Source organism: Haliotis asinina, chromosome 2, assembly GCF_037392515.1.
Source record: "Haliotis asinina isolate JCU_RB_2024 chromosome 2, JCU_Hal_asi_v2, whole genome shotgun sequence".
Taxonomy (NCBI): Eukaryota; Metazoa; Mollusca; class Gastropoda; order Lepetellida; family Haliotidae; genus Haliotis; species Haliotis asinina.
The window spans coordinates 60,521,463-60,543,493 of record NC_090281.1 but is presented as its reverse complement, the minus strand read 5'-3'; the positions used below and the strand labels follow the sequence as shown (position 1 = coordinate 60,543,493).

The following is a 22,031-nucleotide window of genomic DNA, read 5'->3' as shown; positions in this document are numbered from 1 at the left end:
CGCATTCCACTTCGGTGGTTGAATCTGTTTTAACTTCTCTTTCTGTGCTTGAGTCTAGTACCTGAGCCGGGAGAGTTGATTGGTTTTGGACTGGCGCTTTCTCATTCTTTTCACATGGACCTGCTGAGTCATGGACAACCACTTTAAGCCAGTGTGTCAGTCCAAAGCCAAAACCGAAGGGTTTCAACTTGCTATTGTCGGCATTCCTTCTCTAACGCTCTTTCTGCATCACAGAATGTACCCCACTCAGCAGATGGCTGTTCTACGGTCCACGATTGACATGTTGCTTCGTAAACTTTTGATCGAATCCCTGGATCCTACTCTTCAATCTTTTTGGTCCCAGAGAAACACTTGGACAAGGTGAGACTCATCTACAACATGAAGGTCTTCAACAAAATGTTTCTTCAGCCTCTGGTTCATTTCCGGATGGTGTTGGTGGCCCTTATCAGAACTGTTATCAAGATGGGGGATTACATGGTCAGCCTCTATCTGCAGGATGCATTCTTACACATTCCAGTCTTCCCAGCCCATCACAAGGTTCTTCAGTTTGCCTTCAAGGGCACCCACGATGTGCAGTCATTACGATGGTTTCTAGCTCTGAAAGGGCAACCCATTTGCTCTGATCACTCTTCCGTTGGACTTACATCCTCATCTACTTCGGTGGATGGATGAGTCAAACGTTTGTGAAGGAATTTCTTTGGAGCCATTTATCCCGTCTCACGACCTGTATGTAGATGCATCTCTTCACTGGTGGGGATCTCACTTACTTGATCAGCAAGTGTCAGGGCAGTGGTCTCTTGCAGATCATGCCTGTCACATCAATGTTCTAGACATCAGGCATGGGATCTTTCCGTTGTTCTTGCTCAATTAACGTCAGCAGGTCATGAATATTTGGAAGAAAAAGAGTTTGAGCATGTCACCTTTAAGACCTTATTTCTATTAGCTCTGGCTACAACTGCTTGTATTTCTGAGTTGCACTCTCGTGATGTTTCTGAGGTGTGTTTTGAAAGGTCTATATATGTGAAGGTATTGCTAGGTTTACTCGCCAAAAATCAATTACCAGGTCAACTGGAATGTACCGTTACAATTCCACCACTGTCAATGATTTTGGGTTCAGACGACACAGAAGATTTGTCCTTGTGTCTGGTTCGTACATTAAGGATTTACCTAGCTTCTTCTAAGGACCGCTGTGTGTTGCCTCTACTTTGGAAGTCTCTCATACTGCTTTGGCGTTTTGGATGAGATCTACGATCCTGCATGCATATGAGTTTGCAAACCTTCCTCTACTATGATGACAAAACCTTATGAGACTCAGGTGCTTGATCTACTATGGCGCTTCACAGGAAGTGTTCCCTCCAGACCATCATCAAGGGACGTTTTTTGAAATCGGATACTATTTTCTCATCACATTAGCTTCAGGATCTCTCTGTGACTGATGTAGAAGATCTTCATCAATTTGGCCCCTTGTTCCTGGCGCAGATGAAGCAATCTTCCTTTGTGTTGGATTGCTGTGTACATAAAGATTTGATGTTATCCATATCTTATCATATGGGCTAGATCGTTCTCACTTGGGGAACTATCATGTGTCACTGTCATGCTTGTGGCTTGACAAACTGCGAGACCAGACTTGTGTTACATGCAGAGATGATCGACTCTCCGCTTTCTGACCTCTACTCTCTGAGCAATTACGTTAGTGAAGTGTTGATTCTGACTATCTTTAGTCCTTTCTCACTTTTGGTAAGTTAGAGAGATTGGTACTGAACAATACGGGACCATTCCCTCTTTCACCACTTTTTTAGTGTGTATTTATGGGGGGTAGTTTCAATGCAGGGACTAGACAGATCACTGGGATTACCTGATAAATTGTGGGGTGGCAGGGCCTACTTGCCAAACTGCATCCTATTGTTTGACAAAAGTTGCAGCTGAAAACTACATTAATTCGGGAGCGCCCACTCCCATGAATTTGTGCTGTGTAAACCAAGGAGTTATCTGAAGTGACCCATCACAAGTGTGGAGTAACATGTTGGGAGTTGGTGGAATAGTGCAAAACTTGAGATAGGAAAAGTTTTAAAAATTGGAAATTTTAACTATAAATTGTATTTTATATACTTATCCTATCTCATGTGATGGATGCCCACCCAACGAACCAGCCCTGCATCACAGACTACAGAGAGCTCCAAGACGAGAATAACAGGCACGGACCGTCACATGATTATCTGAGCATGCAGGACAAGCATTGAGATGATTAACAAGTGCTGATGTCAAGAGGGGGCAGAGGTCTGGTGGTTAGGGACCAGTAAGATTTGATTAAACTTAGCTCATAGCACGTTTCCACACATGGTCATAGAGTAAGAGGGGAGCTGCATAACGTGAGATAGGATAAGTATATAAATATACAATTTATGGTTAAACTTTCCAATATTGTCTGTACCCTAATGTGTCATACTGAGGACTTTATCTTAGCAATGCTGATGGGTATTTGTCTTCACTTCTTAATATGCTACACAATACAATGGATTCTCAAATATATCCCTTCATCAGATTTCCTCAGTCAGAAGTGAGGCATGAAATTTCCCACTTTATGTACAAGGATCTTGGTTTACATCAGTATACCTCCAAGTAGTCAGTGTTGTCGAATCTATTAGTAAATATTTAGTTTGCAATTCAGGTGCTGGTAATGTAACCGGTGATACCCCTTCCAACAATGTGCTGTCTGTGTTGCTGGAGCGTGGTAAGAAGCTGCGCGATGCAATGGCTGTGTCATCTGTTGACAACCGGGACCAGCACAAAATGGTGGCAGCAGGAATCAGGCCACAGGATATTGTAGTCCCTGGGACCAAGGCCATAAACAGGTGAGTGGTCAGTTCTGGCAATGCTTGATGACAAGTGTAAGTGATCATTGAAGTAGGCATTGCTTGATGGCAAGTGCAATGGATGATGGAAGTGTACTGTGCTTGATGTCAAGTGTAATGGATGATTGAAGTAGGCACTGCTTAATGACAAGTGTAACGGATGATGAAAGTAGGCAATGCTTGATGGGAAGTGCACACTGCTTAATGACATGTGCAATGGATGATGGAAGTGCACAATGCTTGATGACAAGTGTAATGGATGATGGAAGTTAGCAATGATTGATGTCGAGTGCAATGGATGATGAGAAGTGCACAATGCTTAATGGCAAGTGCAATGGATGATAGAAGTACGCAGTGCTTGATGGCAAGTGTGATGGATGATAGAAACGCACAGTGCTTGATGACAAGTGTAATGGATGGTGGAAGTGCACAGTGCTTGGTGACAAGTGTAATGGATGGTGGAAGTGCACAGTGCTTGATGACAAGTGTAATGGATGGTGGAAGTATGTAGTGTACGTAGTGTCGAGTGTAATGGGTTATGGAATAGGCAGTGGTTGATGAAAAATGTGATAGATGATTGAAGTGTATAATATTTTTAACTTACCTTACCATATTACCTCAAGCTTCGCTAGAAGAGATCAGACAGTCGTTGATTCGCCATTCCCTAGATGGCTACCTCATGTAATCTACGAATGTAGTCACGGAAGTGACGTGATCTCCCCACTCGCGCAAGCGCGAACAATCCAAAAATCACTTTTACTTCTAGCGTTCGTCTGTTCGGACGTTTTTGGTTCGCTTAGTTTACCTACTTTGTGGTTCAATAAAGTTGTTTCCTCACGGGTAGGTATGGTTTGTATCCCTTAGGTGTGCGTGTTAAGGTAAGTTATCTTTTAACTGCACTTACTTTGCTACCTCGTGTTGTTTTTTCTCTCACTTCGGGGTGGGTTCGCCCGCGTCGTGTGTGAGTGCGGCATGGCGTCCGTGGGGGTATTATATCTTGCCGGTTTTCTCCCTCCATGTGGTTTTCCATGTCGATTAGTATTTTTGCCAGGTTTCACTGCATTTATATGTTTTTTCGTGCCACGTTGCGATGTACGCAGGCAACCTTTTTGGTTGTTTGCCCTTCGCTGTCACGAGCTTACGGGCGTGCCTACTTTATAGTGGGGGTGCGTTGGTGCTGCATTTCTGGTATAGGGGTGTTTTTTCTACCGCCTAGCGTTGGTTTCAACGCATTGTTATGTTTTGTATGTTGCACTTAACTGTGTATGTCTCGGCAGTTTAGCACCGTCTGCTAGGGGCAGGAATCTGCGAATTTCCCCACCCTTGGTGCCCGGATTGTGCGTCTCTGGCCTGCTCTTTTGACGGACGCTGCCAGTACTGCGAGGCGTTGTTGGTTGCTGGTTTCAAGGCTTCTTTTGCGGCTAAGAGGAAGCATTTTTCACAGCGGAAGAGAAGGTTGTCGTCTCCAGCGTCGTCGTTGGGATCTCTGCCGGACGACCCTGACTTACAACCGCCTTCAGCGCCTGTGCCGACGCCTGGGATGGGGCGTTCGTCCATGACGCCTGTACGTTTGTCCCCGGAACCACCTCGCTCGGATTCCATCGTGGATCTGTTTTCGTCCGGAGGCTTGTCTCATCCGGAGGTCCAGAGGTTCCTGCGCTCCCTCCTCACGCCCGGTGCTGCTGCGATGCCAGCGTCTGTCTCGACACCAGCGCCTATGCCGACACCAGCGCCTATGCCGACACCAGCGCCTGTGCTTACGCCAGCACCTATGTCTGCGCCAGCGCCTATGCCTACGCCAGCGCCTAAGCCTACGCCAGCGCCTGTGCCTGCGCCAGCGCTTACGCCAGTGCCTATGCCTGCGCCAGTACCTATGCCTACGCCAGCGCCTATGTCTACGTCAGCGCCTGTCCCGACACCAGCGCCGACGCCGGACCCTGTGCCAGCGCCAGCACCTGCGTCTTACCGTATACCCAGGGTGTTGCATACGTTGTCCAGGGAAGAGGTTTTGCAACGACAGTTGGATGAAGGGCGCGCTCGGCGCTTGGAGGCAGAGAGCTCTCGGCGCAGATCGCGCTCCAGGTTCCCTGGAAGTCGGCGATCCTGTACCCTCCACAGTAGTCTTTGTCGGAGTTCTCGGTCCCCGCGACGCCCTTTGAATGTGGACTCTCGCTTTACTACCAGGTGAAGATGTTACTTGCTCTCCCAGTCCATATCACCTCGACGTTCCTCTAGAACTCGGCGTTTGCAGTCACCAATTTGTCTACATATACTTCAAGCGGAGAAAGTTTTCTTTCACGTGCTTTACTCTTTTCGTCACGAAGATTTTTCGAGACAACAACAAAGTGACACGCCTAACTACACCTCTTATTACAAGAGAGGACGGCATTTATCTTCGGGGAAAATTCCAACACATCTATCTGAAAAACAATTTGTCTACGTCAGTTTCAAGCGGCGGAAAGGTTTTCGCACGCTTTACTCATTTGGACACGTGCTCGCAAACAGCATGGTTACGGTCAAGCCTATAGGCTAGCAGGGTATCACCGTTTACAAGATTTCATGATGATCAGTTACCTGCTACACCGGTGACGTCACATCTACATTTTGATTGGTGCCCGAGAGACAACGCCCTGCAAAGGATCCCAGGGTCGTTACATCTACAATTTGATTGGTCATCGAGGGACAACGCCCTGCGCAGAATGTGTTGTTATGATTCTAGTGTAAGGAAGTTGTCTGCAGTGACTTACAGTCATTTTACAATGGAAAGATGTCGTTTACACTCTAGACTAGCAGTCTACAGCGGCATTGGATTTCTCTAGTCGGCATAGAAATCCTCTAACAGTAGTCTCAACGCTGCTTATCAGGAGGCGTGCAGCGATGTATGGCAGTTTCTGATCGGACAGACGGCCAGTTATAAGTAGACTTCTTGAAATGTCAACACATTCATAATGTACAGCGTGTTGTTCTGAAGTCGAAGAATGACGCATTTTTATGGCATACAAGCTTATCTTGAGAGAGTTGTACTTCATTATCAGGCTGTTAAGTCAGCTTCAACTAACTCCGCGAGATTTGATTCATCACATCGCCGTCCCAGGTTCGGGGGTCGAAGTTCAAGGCGATGTTAAAAGCAAGCTGTACTCTGTCCGTTATCACTATGTCAGTGATAATGTCTACTCGATTTGCTCACGTCACCTTAGGATATGATCAAACGTAGACGTCTACGATTACGTCTATGACAGCGTTTTCTTGATCATGATTTCAAGACAGGTTTACGACTTTGGACGTCTTGACTCCACACCAGTGGTAGACTCGCTGGTCAATGTTTGGAACTTGCATATTAGAGCCGTCATTCAACAACCATCTTTAGGTTGACACGTCTCTACCAGGATTGAGTGCCTATCTAGTCAAGGAGGTTGCAGCAGGATTCTGGGGGAGTGGAGCTCTATCTCTTCACATCACCCCGTTGAAGATAAAAGCGGTGATGCATGTCTATTATTGGTTGACAGCACCGAGAGACAAGCTACTGATGATCCATACGGTCAACTCAATAGTAGCCCTCTAGGTAAACAAGGGTCAAGGAGGCCTCGACCTCTACTACACTTGTCGTTTCTACCCTTTGACGTGGTCGAGTCTGATCCTCCAAATAAAAGTATCTCACATACCAAGAGCCTGCATCTTCATGGCAGACGCCTTATCTCGCCCCCTACGTCTATCTCCAACGGAGAATATGTTGTGTCGAGAGACGTTTCAAATAATCGGCTTCCAGAGTGGGACCAATTGTTGTACCATCCTCACAATTGGACACTGCACCTGGATCCGTCACGGTTTCATCTTTGCGCCTGGACCATCTGTGATAGTCTTGAGGGCCAAGGGGTACTCATCTCAAGTGGCGAAATTAATCACCCTGGAGCACAGGGTTTCCACTCAGTCACTTTATGGACCTGCAGGTGTGGGCGATCGACACGATCCTGCGACTGCTTTTGGTCGCACCTTGGTGGCCAGCCAGGCCATGGTTCCCCGACCTGCGTCATCTCGCCAGCGGAGAGTCGTACCAGCTCCCAGATTAGTTACGTCTGCTTCGACATCCGCACAGTCGGCAGCTGCATCCGGACCCACTGAGATTTCATCTTCACAGTTGGGTCATCTGCAGAAGGCAATAAGAGTTAAGGGCTACTCCTCGTGCGCGGCAAGCGTCCTAGCTTGTACGCATCGAATGTCCACTAGGTCCTTATATGACGACAAGTGGCGCTCATTTGAGAGTTTTTGCGCTCAAAGATCGCAAGACCCTGTGACAGCTTCTCCACAGTATTTAGCGAACTTCCTCCTGTTCCTGCATAACTGCGTTAGCTACTGCAGATAGAGCTAGTGAAATTCATGCCCTGGACGTCACGCAGGTTCGCTTGGATCAGTCGAGGCATGGACCAGCCCACTTGGGTCTCCTGTGAGATTTTGTGGCCAAGAATCAGCTCCCTGGACAGCCAGACAGGCTGTTCTCCATTCCTGTGTCATCTGCAGTCTTGGGACAACATGACTTGGAGGAGGAGCTGCTGTGTCTCGTTAGAGCCCTCAGATGCTACATCCGGAAGTTGGCTTCTAAGAGACGTTCCCCTAAAAGACTGTTCATCCCGCTTTCGACTACCTGCAAAGGGGAGGTGAACAGGAACACAGTCGCCTTATGGCTTCGATCTACGATCCTGGCGGCTTTTGATGCCAAGCGTCTACCTCATCCAGTGGCAAACAACCAACACGAGATCAGAGCGTTGGCATCTACCATGGCCCTCCATAGAAATTGCACAGTGCCACAAACTATGGAAGGCTGCTTTTGGAAGTCGTCGTCTACTGCCTTCGCTTCCCACTACCTGAGGGACTTGGCAGTTGAGGACATGGAGGGACTACAGTCTTTCAGTCCGTTGGTGGTTGCCCAGCAACTTACCCGGACGTCCGCCCATTAGGTAATAACACTGTTACTTACCGTTGGTCTTAAGATTAACCTCACCCTCAGGGTGCGTCGGTTTTTCTTTGGAGTTCCCTTGGGTTACTCTTTGTCCTGCTTCCAGGTTTGTCCTGTGACTGTTGGCATTGGTCTCCCAGGTTCTCCTAATGCATGTGCACTGGTTGCTGAGGGATGGTCCTCCGGAGTCCACACCACCATCCATCTGTCGAAGCCATATGCATAAGACCTATGGTAAGGTAAGTTAAAAATTTATTAAAATCTAAATATTTTAGATATTTAAATACTTACCTTACCATAGGGCGGTGACTCCCTCCCAACGCTGGATGCTCCTCCCCACTCTGGACTCTTCGGACCTTCCTGTTGCCAGTAAAAGTGATTTTTGGATTGTTCGCGCTTGCGAATGGCGAATCAACGACTGTCTGATCTCTTCTAGCGAAGCTTGAGGTAATATGCATAAGACCTATGGTAAGGTAAGTATTTAAATATCTAAAATATTTAGATTTTAATAAGTTTGATGGTATGTGTAATGGATTGTTGAAGTGTGCAATGCTGGATGGCAAGTGTAAGAAATGATTAAACTGAGCAATGTATGTTGGTGAGTCTAAGAGAAGATTAAAGTAAGAAATGATTGTTGGCTGTTAACAGGAGCAGCTCTACTGGAAGTTTGCTGAAGGAAATTCTCCGTGCTGAGAAAGATGCAGCTGGTGCTGTCATGGCAACTGATGACATGATGGCCAATGACATAAATACTAAAACTGTTGATATGGTCGTTGGCTCTCCACTGCAAAAAAATGATTTCAAGGTGAGTGTCTGATACAACCTGTGATACAGCCTTTGACACATCCTGTGATACCTTCTTATACACTGGCAATAAATCCTGTGATACTGCCTTTTGAGTGAGTGATTGAGTTTAGTTTTAGGCAGGGTCACCAAAAATGTTTCACACATTATACCCATCTGGGGAATCAAACCTCTGGGTGCTCGGCATGATGTGTGAATGGATAAACACAAGGCTATTCCACTGGCCCCCCATATAAGTAGTGTAGTGACAAGGGTATATGTTTAAAACCATGGAACTTGATGAAGGTGTTATAGTGTAATCATGGTTCCTGCACCCTCACATTTGGCTGATGTTTTTATGTTGTAGATGTTTCAACTTATGAATGGGGGTAGCCCTGGCACGAGTGTGTCAAGCGATGCTGCGGATCTGAGTGAGACTGGTGACCCGATTCAGGAGGATGCCATCCTGCAGGAGCTGTTCTACAGACACTCGGTGAGCTGCAAAACACTGCTGTACATAGCACTTTACACATGTGTGAAATGTGTAGTCATACAAACGGTATCGTTTTAGTCCTGATATTGTTATGTATTGTTTGATACAATGGTTCATCAAATTGAATCATTGTGTCATCTTACCCTCCAAGGTCATGTGTTGTTGCTCACAATATCAGTCACTGGATTGTCTGTTTCAGACTTGATTATTTACAACCTGCTATCAGTAGCTGGAAGTTTTCTGAGGATGATGTTAAAAAGGAAACAAGCAAAGAGATCATTTGATCCCTGTCTGTTGCTAAGGGAAACCAGGCATTTTAGAAACCAACCATAGTTGCTGAAAGGATGTTTTGATGTTGTTTACAGGAGAGTGATGGCAGTATTCTGACTGAGATGAGTGGAGATGAGAGAGACAAGCTTGTCAACACCAGTCTTGTCTCAATGGAGGACCCTGCAAATGTGGTGGGTAGATTCTGTCTGGTCTAACCTTTACTGTAGTCCTTGCTGTCTTGACATACAATATGTTTTATCCTTCACACAAAACAGGGGGTAACAGTTTCCTTTTAGTATTTTACCCCATGTGTCTTAAGTCATGTAAGATTACATATGTCACACATTCATCATGAACATTGTTTTCCATAGAAACCAAGGGACCAATGAAATTTGATAAGACTCTTTGACTTGATGTATGCCAATATCTGGATTGTCTGATCAAAGATTACTTCCATCATTTAGCTGGAACATTGCTGAGAGCAGTTATTAGACAACAAACAAGAAGACCACTGCCCAGTCCTCTGGACTGGTGTTCATTGTTGCTTTATCCTTACAGAGACCTCCATCAAGAAGATCTTCTCTGTCCAGCCTGTCACTTCAGTTTCCAGTAGAAGAGAAGAAGAAACCAAAGAGATCCACCTCAAGAACAAGAAAGAAGTTTAGGACAAGAGAAAAAACCAAAGGTTCTAAGGTTCCTAGGTCAAGGTCGTCATCACGTTCAAGATCAAGATCAAGAACAAGAACCCGTTCTAAGTTGAGACAGAGAGCCAGTAGTGCTAGTGATGCAAGTGACAATGATATTCCAAGTACTCCAAGGTCGGAGGTGTCTCGTGTGTCCTTTGACATGACTCCATCAGACGTAGATGACCCAGTCCAAGGTGCGCATCTTGCAGCTTGTTTTTAAATAGTGATGTGTGTTGTATGTGACAGTTATCTTGTTTGAAGAAGTCTGTCAGTATTTGATGAAATGTGTTCATCCAAGTATTCTCATGGTATATTATTTAAAGATGGAATGTTTATACTTGCAGACATTCCCAAGTCAAAGACGGTGGATGGACTGAGTGTGGAGAGACTGACATTACTCGGACGTGTCCATGTGGCACGGGTCAGTGTGGACACGCTAACCTTGCATGCAGATCAAGACACGTCACTTGTTAGCAACCAGAGCAGCAAGGCAAACAAAGTCAAACGAAAAGGAAAGCCACCCAGACCAACTAGCAAGTCGAAAAAACCATGGTAAAAATTATTTCCCTATTAGTTAGGTAGAGGTTAGTTATGGAACATTTTCAGGTGCATATTCACACACTGACATATGCACACACTTGCATGTATGTGAACACACCAAGTGATTTAGTACTGGTGTTAATGGTGTAAAATCTCTTCATGTTGTTATATGGATGACATTTTGTTTCCTTCTCATGTTGCAGCACGTACTTTATAGAATATCAGTTTCCAGTTGTGGCGACCTCCAGAGACAAATACTCACCCAATACTATGGCAACAGAGGTCATGAGAGTGGCTTCCAAGAACATTAAAAATAATGGTACTGTTGGTTTTGTCCACTTCTAGTCTGTATCTCAGCTTTTACAGTAACCCTATTTCCAAAATGTTCATATCTCCTTGTTGTAATCTCCTCTGATCTTTTTTTTGTCATTATTAATCAAAATGTGATGGTGTCTGCTGAAAATGTGGAGAGGTTTAAGGACATGTTTTGGCACTATGACAGTACTGTGTAATTATGGCCTCTGTAGGGATACAGAGGTTGAATGTGATAGATGTTCAAGTTGGTAGATTGGGTTTAGTGATCAGACAGCTGTGATTGGATGACTTGAAGGCCTGGTTCACCCTCAACCATGTACAGGCTGCTATGATGTTGTTTGAATATTCACTCCCACCCCCAGCATCGCATGGAAATCATCTGCTCTGTTTGATGTTTCAGTGGTGACATTCAGTCATCGGTCTGTGTTCCCCATCATGTTTGATGGCAGCTCCATTGAAAAATGGTGGAAATCTGCGCTTGTGTTTAAAGTCTTCTCCAGAGAGGCAGGACAGAAAATTGTAAGTCTTACATGTAAACCAATATATCTAGTCAAGAAGTGAATAAAATATGTAACTGATGATTTTAATCAAGCACAATACAGACATTAACTAGACTGAGGAGAGATACTATTGATTAAGCAGCCTGTGAATTTAGAGGTAGGAAAGGCTCCTGGTGTGGATGTGTATGACCTTGTTGATAGTATGTTACTGTATCTCTGCTATGGATAGATGTGACCTGGTTGATGTTAATATGTTAGTGTATCCCGGATGTGGATAGATGCGACCATGTAGATGGTATGTTACTGCACACCTGGTTTAAATGGGTATTACCTGTTTGATAGGATGTGAATGTATCCCTGATATGGATAGGTGTGACCTGGTTGATAGTGTGTCGCTTTTCCCCTGGTATGTATAGTGACCACTCATGTTCATGGTCTACCTTCATCATTTACAGCCACACAGTATGTTACTGCATTACTGTTGAATAGTGTATCCTTGATGACCTTGCTAATCTCGTGAGAAATGACCTACTATGTCTTTGTCCTGCTAGCCAACACCGGTGGGGTCGTGTGGAGTGTCCCTCAAGTCCATCCTCAAGTCAGACGGTCTTTGCAGTGACCGACAGCTAGAGGTCAGGGAGTCCAGTAGAAACTCATCCCTGAACTCCTCACTGCGCCACAACAGTCTGTGTGGAGTGTTCGGACATCTTAAGGTAACAAATGATTATAAACTGATGGCTCTGTCTGCAAGAATACATGTTGAGTTATTAGTTCCCACAGAGTCAGATGAGACCATGGTGTGGATTATCATAGGGTATGGACTTTTAATCATGAAAGTAGGATACATTTGGAGATAGGACTGAAACAAGTCATGAGAGTTTCTGTATATACCATTTTAAACAGTGTGTCCTTATAATTATCATATTATGTATCATCTGATCGAAGGACAGGACTTAGTCCTGGAACAATGTGCATGTACAGTAAAGAATATTTCAGCCATGATGTTCCTTGTGTTAATTCTGGCAATCTTCTGAATACCTGTTAATACTCATTTATCACTACAACTTCAGACGGTGGTGGAGCTAGCCTCAGATCACCGTGAGTTTGCTACAGCTCTTGCTAAGACCAAGCTGGTGGAGATGAGTGGCAAGGCCAAGATAGTTCCTATTCCTGAACCTGCTCCATCACCTCAGACAGCCAACAGCCTCAACTCTCTCCCACCTCCACCATTTGTAGTGCAGGCCAGGCATGCAGGTGAGGTGTAATCATTGGGGATAGTGGATTATTTGTCACTTGTCAATTAATAGCTTGTCAACACTGTAATGTCTCTGTACTTACCCTTTGTATCATGTGTGAATTATGTTAGCTAGCCTGTTATAGCTTACTTTGTTGTTGCTGTCTTGTATCAAACTCTGTGGTGTCTAGTTGATGATGTTTGGTTTTAGTGATAACATGCTGTGTTCAGTCTCTGTGAATTTCAATTGAATATTGTAGAAGCATAATGTTTTTTGTGCTATTGTGTCCAGATGACTAGTATTCATGTTTTCTTGAACAGATTCTATTTCATTTTCGTGACATTTTAGCTCTGTGTGTATAAAGAGGTTATTGTAGCATTCACAAAAGGGACATATTTTTTTTCAGATTTCCTTGCCCAGTCGTTGTCTTCTCAAGAAAGCAAATCAGTGCCTTCATTATCAGCTCAATCATCAAATCATATTTCACAACCATTCAACAACAATACCTCCAGCATTGCTCAGATATCATCAGTCAATCATCTACAGCAACTCCATTCTGTCCAGTCACAAACTGTTGGTCAGCCTAACGCCAACAACGAACCAGAAGTGAGTTCTTGCTACTACCAGTTCCATCTTAATCCCGTGTGATAGGAAGGACTAATGAGAACTTTGACTACAGATCACAGTAGACCACAAACTATTTATTTAGATGCATGATGTTGTCTTATGTGTGTAATGTTTTATTGCTATTGATGTAATGTTTTAACGTCCAGCCACTAACCCTACACATGATGTTGATGGTGCCCAACGGTCAAAACCTCAGTCTACAAGGAGTGCCCCCTCTTCATCTGGTCAACAGGCGACCCATGCTGATGCAACAGCCTCCACCTACATCAGGTCAGTGAAACTGCTTTCCCAATAAATAGTACCATGCATGGAACTAGACCTTCTGTCCATCTACAGTATGCTCTTGGAACAATTTACAAACCACCATTCATAATTCACAAAAAGTGTTTTAACTTTTAAATCATGTGTCACTGATGACCATGTGATGCACTTCAGTATCATTCATGTTGTAAAAGAAAATTAAATATTATTCATACCAAGTTGTGTTATTCTGTTAGTTGTTTGAGCTTTGATTTGTACAGGGTTTGTCTGCAAACTGGTCCCATTTGTATATGTGGAGATTTTATTGCGGATTTGTATCATTATCTGTTTGAAAGTCCACTGTACAAACAACAGAGAGTTAATTTCATGTTATCTGTTAAGCACATTTGCTCATGAGCTGGTATTTCAGTTGGCCTGTAACTTTTGTAAGAAGGAAGTGCAAAGCTATCATCATGTGAAAATACAAATGTATTCAAGTTAGTGCAGTTGTTCATTAGTGAGACAAGACAAGTTGTGTAACATATTTATAGTATTCTGCATAAGCTCTATCGCTTTTTTACTTGTAGTGCTTTCTTGTCCACCTTGTGTCATCTTCAGTTGAGGGAATCCAAATTATCTGTGTCCATACCAAGGAGAGGGTATTCTAAGTTGGAGAACATGTTCCAAACCCTCTTCTTTTTGAATAACATATGTTTAAAACAAACAACTAGACTGTGATGTCTGAAATGAACCTAGCATTGAGTGATGTCACCATTACACCGAGACCCCTCTGACCCCACATCATCTGAGTGTTACATGAGTACAAATGTCTGTCCATCCCCCAGATATGGCTACAAGTCATGTGTTGGCTGCCTAAGCAAATATTGCCATGTGATGCTAGAAGTCTTTAGTACTATACTGAAGAGCAAAAAAACCAGAACTGTTTATTTTTTGTCAAGCTTTTTAAATAGAAGGCACAAATATGAACGGTTACTTTTATAGCATTTCATATTTTCGAAACTTGTGTTTCATTTGCTGTTCAATATATGATGGTTGCATTGTTGATCTCCGCAGGTGCTGGTGCGCGAGATCTCTCCACACGGAACTCCTACCTTGTGTGTCGGATGTTCTGGTGTAATGATGCTGTTCATTCGTCAGTGTGCTGGGGCACACTTCAGCCACAGTTCAACTTCCTCCAGGTAGAGTAAACAGGTCTTTCAGGTCAAAGATACCATTCCTAAAGCTAAAGTAGACTGACCCATGTTCTTGTGTGAGGTTTGGTGTGCGACACAGTGTGTGAAATATCTGTTCTTGTGTGAAGGTTGCTCCTGTTCTGCTGAGCCCAGCGTTGTTAGAGCGAATGAGGAACAACTTCCTGGTCATTGAAGTGTGGGACAAGAAGACAGCAGCTGGTGATGACAAGGTATGATGTCACAGTGATAGAGAGTGTTTTGAAGCCCAGTGGAAAGTTTAAGTTATCATACTACTATACTGGAAGTGATAAAAGACTTTGGTGAAACTCACATGCACAGGTGGGGTGCTCACTAAACAAGGAGAATTACTTGAGGATAAAGAGATATTGGGAGTGCAACTTTGCACCATGAATATGACACACATAACAAGTTGTCCCTTTCTAGATGGAAAATAGTTGTGTATGTTATTGTTTAGTCTTTAGTATCTATATGCAGTGTGTTAATTTGTCTTGGTTTTTCTCTCTAGCTGATAGGTATGGTGAAGTTGAGTCTTCATCAGTTCTACATGTCCTTCCGTGATCAGAAGGTGGCCAATGCTCTCCTCAAGTCTCAGGTTAGTACTTGCATTAAGTAACCCATGCTTGCCATAAAAGGTGACTATGCTTGTCGTAAGAGGCGACTATTGGGATCGGGTGGTCAGGCTTGCTGACTTGGTTGACACATGTCATCGGTTCCCAATTGCGCAGATCGATGCTCATGTTGTTGGTCACTGGATTGTCTGGTCCAGACTCGATTATTTCCAGACTGCCACTATATGGTTGGAATATTGCTGAGTACGGCGTAAACCTAAACTCACTCACTCACTCATTCACTTGCATTAAGTAGGTTAAGAACAGAGAACATTACATACTTTCTTTACAGTGGATGTACATAAGGGGTACATTATTTATCTTCTGTACAGGTGTACAACATGGGTACATTATGTACCTTGCAGTAGGTGTAAAACAGGTACATTATGTACCTCCCTTACAGTAGGTGTGCAACAAGAGTAGATTGTGTACCTTTCAGTAGGTGAACAACTTTTGTCCATTATGTACCTTCCATAGGGAAGGTGTACAACAGATGTACACTATGTACCCTCTGTATAGGTATCTCACAACAAGGGTACATTATGTACCTTCCATACAGGTGTAAAACAAGGGTATAATATATACCTTCCATGCAGTAGGTATATTCAAACATGACCTATTCATGCATGAAATATCCAGCTACAACATTCCACATATAGACAAGAACTATCTTTAGTGCTGACAGCTTTTATTTCCCTGACAGTATCCAGTGATAGCAGCAGACAACTACTTTGGTATTACTGATCCCTTCACCAGCTTCAATTTTGGACAACTCCGGCTGGTGTTAGCGATGGGGTCAGCGGAACAGGTATGTGTGTTTGTTGCTTAAATTCCACATGCAGGCTGGTACTTATTTATTGTTGTATTAACCCAGAAAATTTCCAGTGCTTTCACAGCACTAATTTGTTAAATTAAATGAACTTTAATAACCCTTCTGCCCTGTGCTTTGAATGATCGTACATCCTTAGTCCATTGTGGCTAGTGAGATCACCAGAAGTGGAATGTCAAAGTCTCTCTGTAAGTAGCATTGCATCATTCAGGAAAGACCAACCCACACATCTGACTTTCTTAGGTCATTATACAATGATAAATTATTGCTCATGCTATGAACCACTTATATCTGACTATCCATGGGAGTCATTGTCTCAGTAATTCAGTAACGTTGTGTACAGATTGCAAGTCTGCAGCGGATCAAGCAGGATGGAGATGGTTCAGTGATGATCCCAGAAAGGCCTCTTCACAGTCTGGAGAGGTAAGTCAAACAGAAGCATGTCCATGTATGTCAAGATAGATAGGTCAAACAGAAGCATGTCAAACAGAAGCTGTCCCACTTGTGATCCACCTGTCTCCTACCTATGACTTAAAGTATTATTGCTCACATAATATATTCTATGCTTCTGTTTCAGACATGACCTGACTGCCCATGATGATAATCATGGCCACCCACCTTCCATGGATTCAGCAGGTATTTATACTATTCATCTTCCTAGTGGATCTTACCTGTGGGGTGTTGGGATATGGAGACATCACCAGTAACGCTTGAAGCGTTGATGGTGGCATCAGTATCTCATTACTTATTATAATAGAGAGAGTGATTTCACTCACTGCTTGCTTCCTGACAAATGATGCAGATGTCTGCATATCATTTCTGTTACAGTTGAGCATGTGTTTGAGGTTGTGATTGAGGCTATTCGGGATCTGAAGCTGTTTGACAACATGATGTGGGGAGAGACTGACTGCTTCATCCAGTACCACTTCCCAGCTCAGGCCCAAACAAAACCCCTGTCTGATGTCAAGAGCAGTGAGTACCATTTACAATTACACCCACCGATAGCAAGCAGAACTGGCCCCTAGTACCTCTTTCCATACTAGACACAACCCCGCTCCTCCCTAAGGAGTTATAACATAATACAATTACACCAACCCCTAACAAGCAGAACTGGCCCCTAGTACCTCTTTCCATACTAGACACAACCCCGCTCCTCTGTAAGGAGTTATAACATAATACAATTACACCAACCCCCATATCAAGTAGAACTCGCCCCTAGAGCTGCTTTCAATCCTAGACACAACCCCTGTCTACAGTAAGGTAAGTACTAAGATATGCAATTACAGTACAGTGATAGTGCAGTATCTTAATTTAGATCTTACCATCCCTTTTGCAACACTTGCAGTTGCTCCTTCCATGAAGTGTTTTCGGACAGCCACCACACTGTGTACACCGGACCCCACATTCCACGACTGTACACGACACAAATTACACCTGCCTCTGGGGACTCCAGTACAGCGGGAACTGCTTACAGGTACGTCAAACCCCTTTGTATGCCAGATCCAGGTTCCACAACTGTATGCAACACATATTATGCCAACCCTGTTAAAATAGTAAGTATATAATGGAACATTTGTCTCTTTGTACAGCATGTGCCAACTCAGGAGGAGGAGCAGGAGGTCTTCCGTTTGAAGTCTGGTGTCGCTATTACCATCCCAACATCAGGGAACAGGTCATTGCTAAAGTGAGTAGACTCTTTCCACCGCAACAGCAGGGAACAGGTCATTGCTAAAGTGAGTAGACTCTTCCACCCCAACATCAGGGAACAGGTCATTGCTAAAGTGATTAGACTCTTTCCACCCCAACATCCAGGAACAGGTCATTGCTAAAGTGAGTAGACTCTTTCCACCCCAACATCAGAGAACAGGTCATTGCCAAAGTGAGTAGATTTTTGTATCAGGTGACAAGGTGTAAGTTGTTTGCCTGAAGGTTGTTCAGCTAAGCTGTGTTATATCTACTAATGCATTGTCCAAGTGAGGCACCAGAGTTATGTATCTGCTTTCTGACAACCATCATGTTACTCTCCAGGCAACGCTGCCGTTAGCCAAGCTGTGTGCCATGGTGACAATGCAGAAACGTGGGGAGACAGCCATCCAGAGTTTCTCTCTGCCATTGTCTCAAGTCACCACCGAGTCCCAGTTGGAAGACCCAGAGGCAAAGGCTAAGGTTAGTTGAGTTGAGATGTAAGTAGGTTCATGTTGTATATCAGTACTGTATTGTATAGATGGTCTGTGTCAGTTTGACAGTCCTGTTGGAGGTGATGTTTCATGTATACTTGATAGATAGTCATGTTTGAGATAATGTGTCGTGTTTACTTGATAGATGGTCATGTTGGAAGTCTGTCATGTAAACTTGATAGATGGTCATGTTGAAGGTCATGTGATGTATACATGATAGATGGTCATCTTTGAGATCATGTATACATGATAGATGGTCATCTTTGAGATCATGTATACATGATAGATGGTCATCTTTGAGATCATGTATTCATGATAGATGGTCATCTTTGAGATCATGTATACATGATAGATGGTCATCTTTGAGGTCATGTATACTCGATATACGGTCATGTTTGAGGTCATGTATACATGACAGATGGTCATGATTTAGGTCATGTATACATGACAGATGATCATGTATACATGACAGATAGTCATGTGTGAGGTCATTCGTCACGTATACATGATAGATGGTCATGTTTGAGATCATGTGTCATGTAAGCTTAATAGCCTGTCACGTTTGAGATCATGTGTTCTTGATAGATGGTCATGTTTGAGATCATGTGTCATGTATACTTGATGGATGGTCATGTTTGAAGTCATTTGTCATATATACAGTCAGGCCGCGTTAGTCCGGACCCCGACTATCCGATTCACGCGATATCCGAACAATAGCTAGCTGTAACCAATCTTGTTTTCTATGTAAACTCATTACCTGTTGATTAAGTAATCCGATGCTTCACTCTCCGTATCCGAACGTTAATCAGCGGTAACAGATTAGCTAATTACACATAGTTTCGCTTCATTAATCCGGCGGTACATCAAAAAGGGATAATCCCTTCACACCATGAGCCCCATTCAGTGGTAATTGTCAAGTGACACTTGCGAGTTGAAGATATCGTTAGTTTGTGATTTTGATCAATTAGTAGGTCCCACTTTTGGTTAGTTGGAGTAATACCTGTTATGCTTACTTCCTGTATAAAACACTGATCGTGTCAAAATGAGATCACCTGACGCTTGTCAGTCATAATGGCAAGTCCCGCCCCTAAGCGTAAAAGATGTGAAATTACTGCCGCACAAAAAAAGGAGAAAACCCTAAAGCCAATTTTGATCTTATGTGTAAACATTTTGTTCAAGAATTCGGACAGTCTATCGGCAGGAGCACAATTTCGGACATCGGATATGTTTTGTGATTGGCTATGATCATTTGACAGACAGATGCAATCACGTGGTTGACACGTGATCTTACTTTGTAACAATGCTGCCAGTCACAAGTATGCCAATGTCAAACTGACCAACGTGAAGGTTGATTTCATGCCCCCAAACACCACATCGCACATTCAGCCAACTTGTATACATTCGTATGTTTCTGTATTGCCATGTCAAAGGGAAGTAACCCTACTGTAGTTGTGTTCATGAAAGTTCGTTTCAGTAGTCTGTACGTTTCACTATCCGAACGTTTTTGATGAAAAACAGAAGTGTTCGGATTAACGCGGCCTGACTGTACTTGATAGTTGTGTTTGAGGTGATGTGTCATGTATACATGATAGATGGTCATGTATGAAATCATATGTCATGCATACTTGATACACTGTGGTGTTTGAGGACACATTTGATGTATATTTGAATGTTTGGTATCATATGTAATGTGTATTTGAATGTTTGAGGTCATGTGTAATGTATATGTGAATGTTTGAGATGTGTAATGTGTACTTGATAGATGGTTGTGTATGGTCATGTGTCATTTACACTTCATAGATGGTTGTATCTGAGGTCATGTGTCTTGTATACTTGAACAACGTTCAAATTTGAGATTGTTTGCCATGTACTTTAATTATGACTGAGTTCAAGTCATATGTTAGTCGTGTTGGAGGTAATTTGTCATGTGTACAGAAATGAGTCATGTTGGAGGTAATGTATCATGTGTACTTGAATGACAGACGATTATGTTTTATAGGTGAAGGACTCTGGGCTGATGGATGTCACTGTTAATTACAAGGCCAAGACTATCAAGGTGAGACTGACAGGAATGCAGGAGGTACTAAAGAGCATATCTCAAGATTTTACTACAGCTTTGTTTTCAAGTTCTCTTATATATTGTGAAGTTTACCAGTAAATATGTTAAGTAGGCTACAGAAGGTGAGCTACATATCCTGCACCTAATAGTGAGTTACACATCTCACGCATGATAATGAGTTTCATATCCCAATCTGTTATGAGCTGCATAACCCACAACTGATAGTGAACTGCATACCTTGTGCCTGACAGTGAAGTTCATAACCCACACCTGATTGTGAGCTACATATCGAACATCTGATAGTATGTTACATATCTCACACCTGATAGTGAACTACACATCTCATGCCTGATAATGAGTTACATATCCCACTTCCAGTAGTGAACCACATATCTCACACCTGATAATGATAATCAGGACAGTGTCTAATCTAGAATATGTATTTGTTTCCTGTAGACTAACTCGGCTTCAGAGGGACAGCAAGCAGTGCTGACAGGCAGTCAAGTATGTGTGTCTGTTGGAGTGATACGAGCAACAGGGCTGAAGGTGGGTTCTGACAGCAGGAATATGTGACCACTTATCCCACAACCAACAATACAATATGTTCTACATCTGGCCAGTTGCTGACTTCATATCAAATACTAGTTGTTCCTCATTGACCTTGACTTATGTGTATCCCACAGCCAACAATACAATATGTTCTACATCTGGCCAGTTGCTGACTTCATATCAAATACTAGTTGTTCCTCATTGACCGTGACTTATGTGTATTGATGTATGTTTTAGTGTGCAGCAGAGAAGGTGTCTCATCTTGACCCTGGAATGCAGTATAGTTCAGAGGTGGGCGTCAATGCCTATGTCCGGATCAAGTTGTCTTTTCTCACTAATGAGGTAAGTAAGTAATGCTGCCTGTCAAGAGTCACATGGGATGCAACATATGAAAATACTAGACTTCATTTTGTTCATTCTTGATGGATTTCTAGAGGTTATTCAACACTACTGTGACTCCTTGATAAAAGTACTTATGAAGATCCCAGTAAGAACTGATCTTCAGTAACCTATGCTTGTCATAAGAGGTGACTAATGCTATTGGGTGTCAGGCTCACTGACATGGAAGACAGGATTGCCTGATCCAGACTCGATTATTTACAGAATGCCAGCATATAGCTGGAATATTGTTGCGTTCAGTGTAAAACTACTCACTCACTCACTCACTCACTCACTCACTCTTACCATAAAGTTGATGTTAGTATGGATACCCAAACATACTTGTTCCTATTTTAAGGGGGAGAGAATAACGAAGACAGTTGCTCGGACATTTTCCCCTGAGTTCTCCCACTACCTTGACTTCCCCTGCCCCTTGTTGTGGACGGACACTAAGAATGATGGAACCAGTCTGGCAGAACTCCTGGAAATGGGGGAGGCAACTTTCGAAGTGTGGCACCAAGTTCCAGGACTACATGGAGGTAAGTGTTGTACGGTAACACTTTTCAGATTGAATGACAGTCTGCAAATACCTCCAGAACTTAAATGATGTTCCAGCAGCAGAATGTTCCCACAGCAAGGCTGTATGTGTAGTACATGTTACAGGTACTGTAGGCCAGTATGTACCAACAGCAAGACTGTATGTTTACTGCATGTTATATATACTG

At 43.3% G+C, this 22,031-nt stretch overlaps 1 protein-coding gene across 1 annotated transcript in view; it reads left to right on the top strand.

The window, feature by feature from the left end:
* Window positions 1-22,031, top strand: part of LOC137274060 (C2 domain-containing protein 3-like) — a 45,632-nt gene that overhangs the window by 9,725 nt on the left and 13,876 nt on the right. The window contains exons 6-31 of the mRNA XM_067807038.1: window positions 2,669-2,852; window positions 8,452-8,608; window positions 8,954-9,079; window positions 9,445-9,540; window positions 9,908-10,229; window positions 10,380-10,587; window positions 10,779-10,894; window positions 11,291-11,409; window positions 11,942-12,103; window positions 12,461-12,644; window positions 13,032-13,231; window positions 13,399-13,522; window positions 14,567-14,691; window positions 14,814-14,915; window positions 15,212-15,298; window positions 16,018-16,122; window positions 16,487-16,566; window positions 16,721-16,779; window positions 16,972-17,115; window positions 17,489-17,617; window positions 17,733-17,827; window positions 18,172-18,309; window positions 20,320-20,376; window positions 20,836-20,925; window positions 21,166-21,270; window positions 21,665-21,845. Of these exons, the coding sequence (XP_067663139.1) occupies window positions 2,669-2,852; window positions 8,452-8,608; window positions 8,954-9,079; window positions 9,445-9,540; window positions 9,908-10,229; window positions 10,380-10,587; window positions 10,779-10,894; window positions 11,291-11,409; window positions 11,942-12,103; window positions 12,461-12,644; window positions 13,032-13,231; window positions 13,399-13,522; window positions 14,567-14,691; window positions 14,814-14,915; window positions 15,212-15,298; window positions 16,018-16,122; window positions 16,487-16,566; window positions 16,721-16,779; window positions 16,972-17,115; window positions 17,489-17,617; window positions 17,733-17,827; window positions 18,172-18,309; window positions 20,320-20,376; window positions 20,836-20,925; window positions 21,166-21,270; window positions 21,665-21,845 (3,495 nt within the window). The remainder of the gene's footprint in view (window positions 1-2,668; window positions 2,853-8,451; window positions 8,609-8,953; window positions 9,080-9,444; window positions 9,541-9,907; window positions 10,230-10,379; window positions 10,588-10,778; window positions 10,895-11,290; window positions 11,410-11,941; window positions 12,104-12,460; window positions 12,645-13,031; window positions 13,232-13,398; window positions 13,523-14,566; window positions 14,692-14,813; window positions 14,916-15,211; window positions 15,299-16,017; window positions 16,123-16,486; window positions 16,567-16,720; window positions 16,780-16,971; window positions 17,116-17,488; window positions 17,618-17,732; window positions 17,828-18,171; window positions 18,310-20,319; window positions 20,377-20,835; window positions 20,926-21,165; window positions 21,271-21,664; window positions 21,846-22,031) is intronic.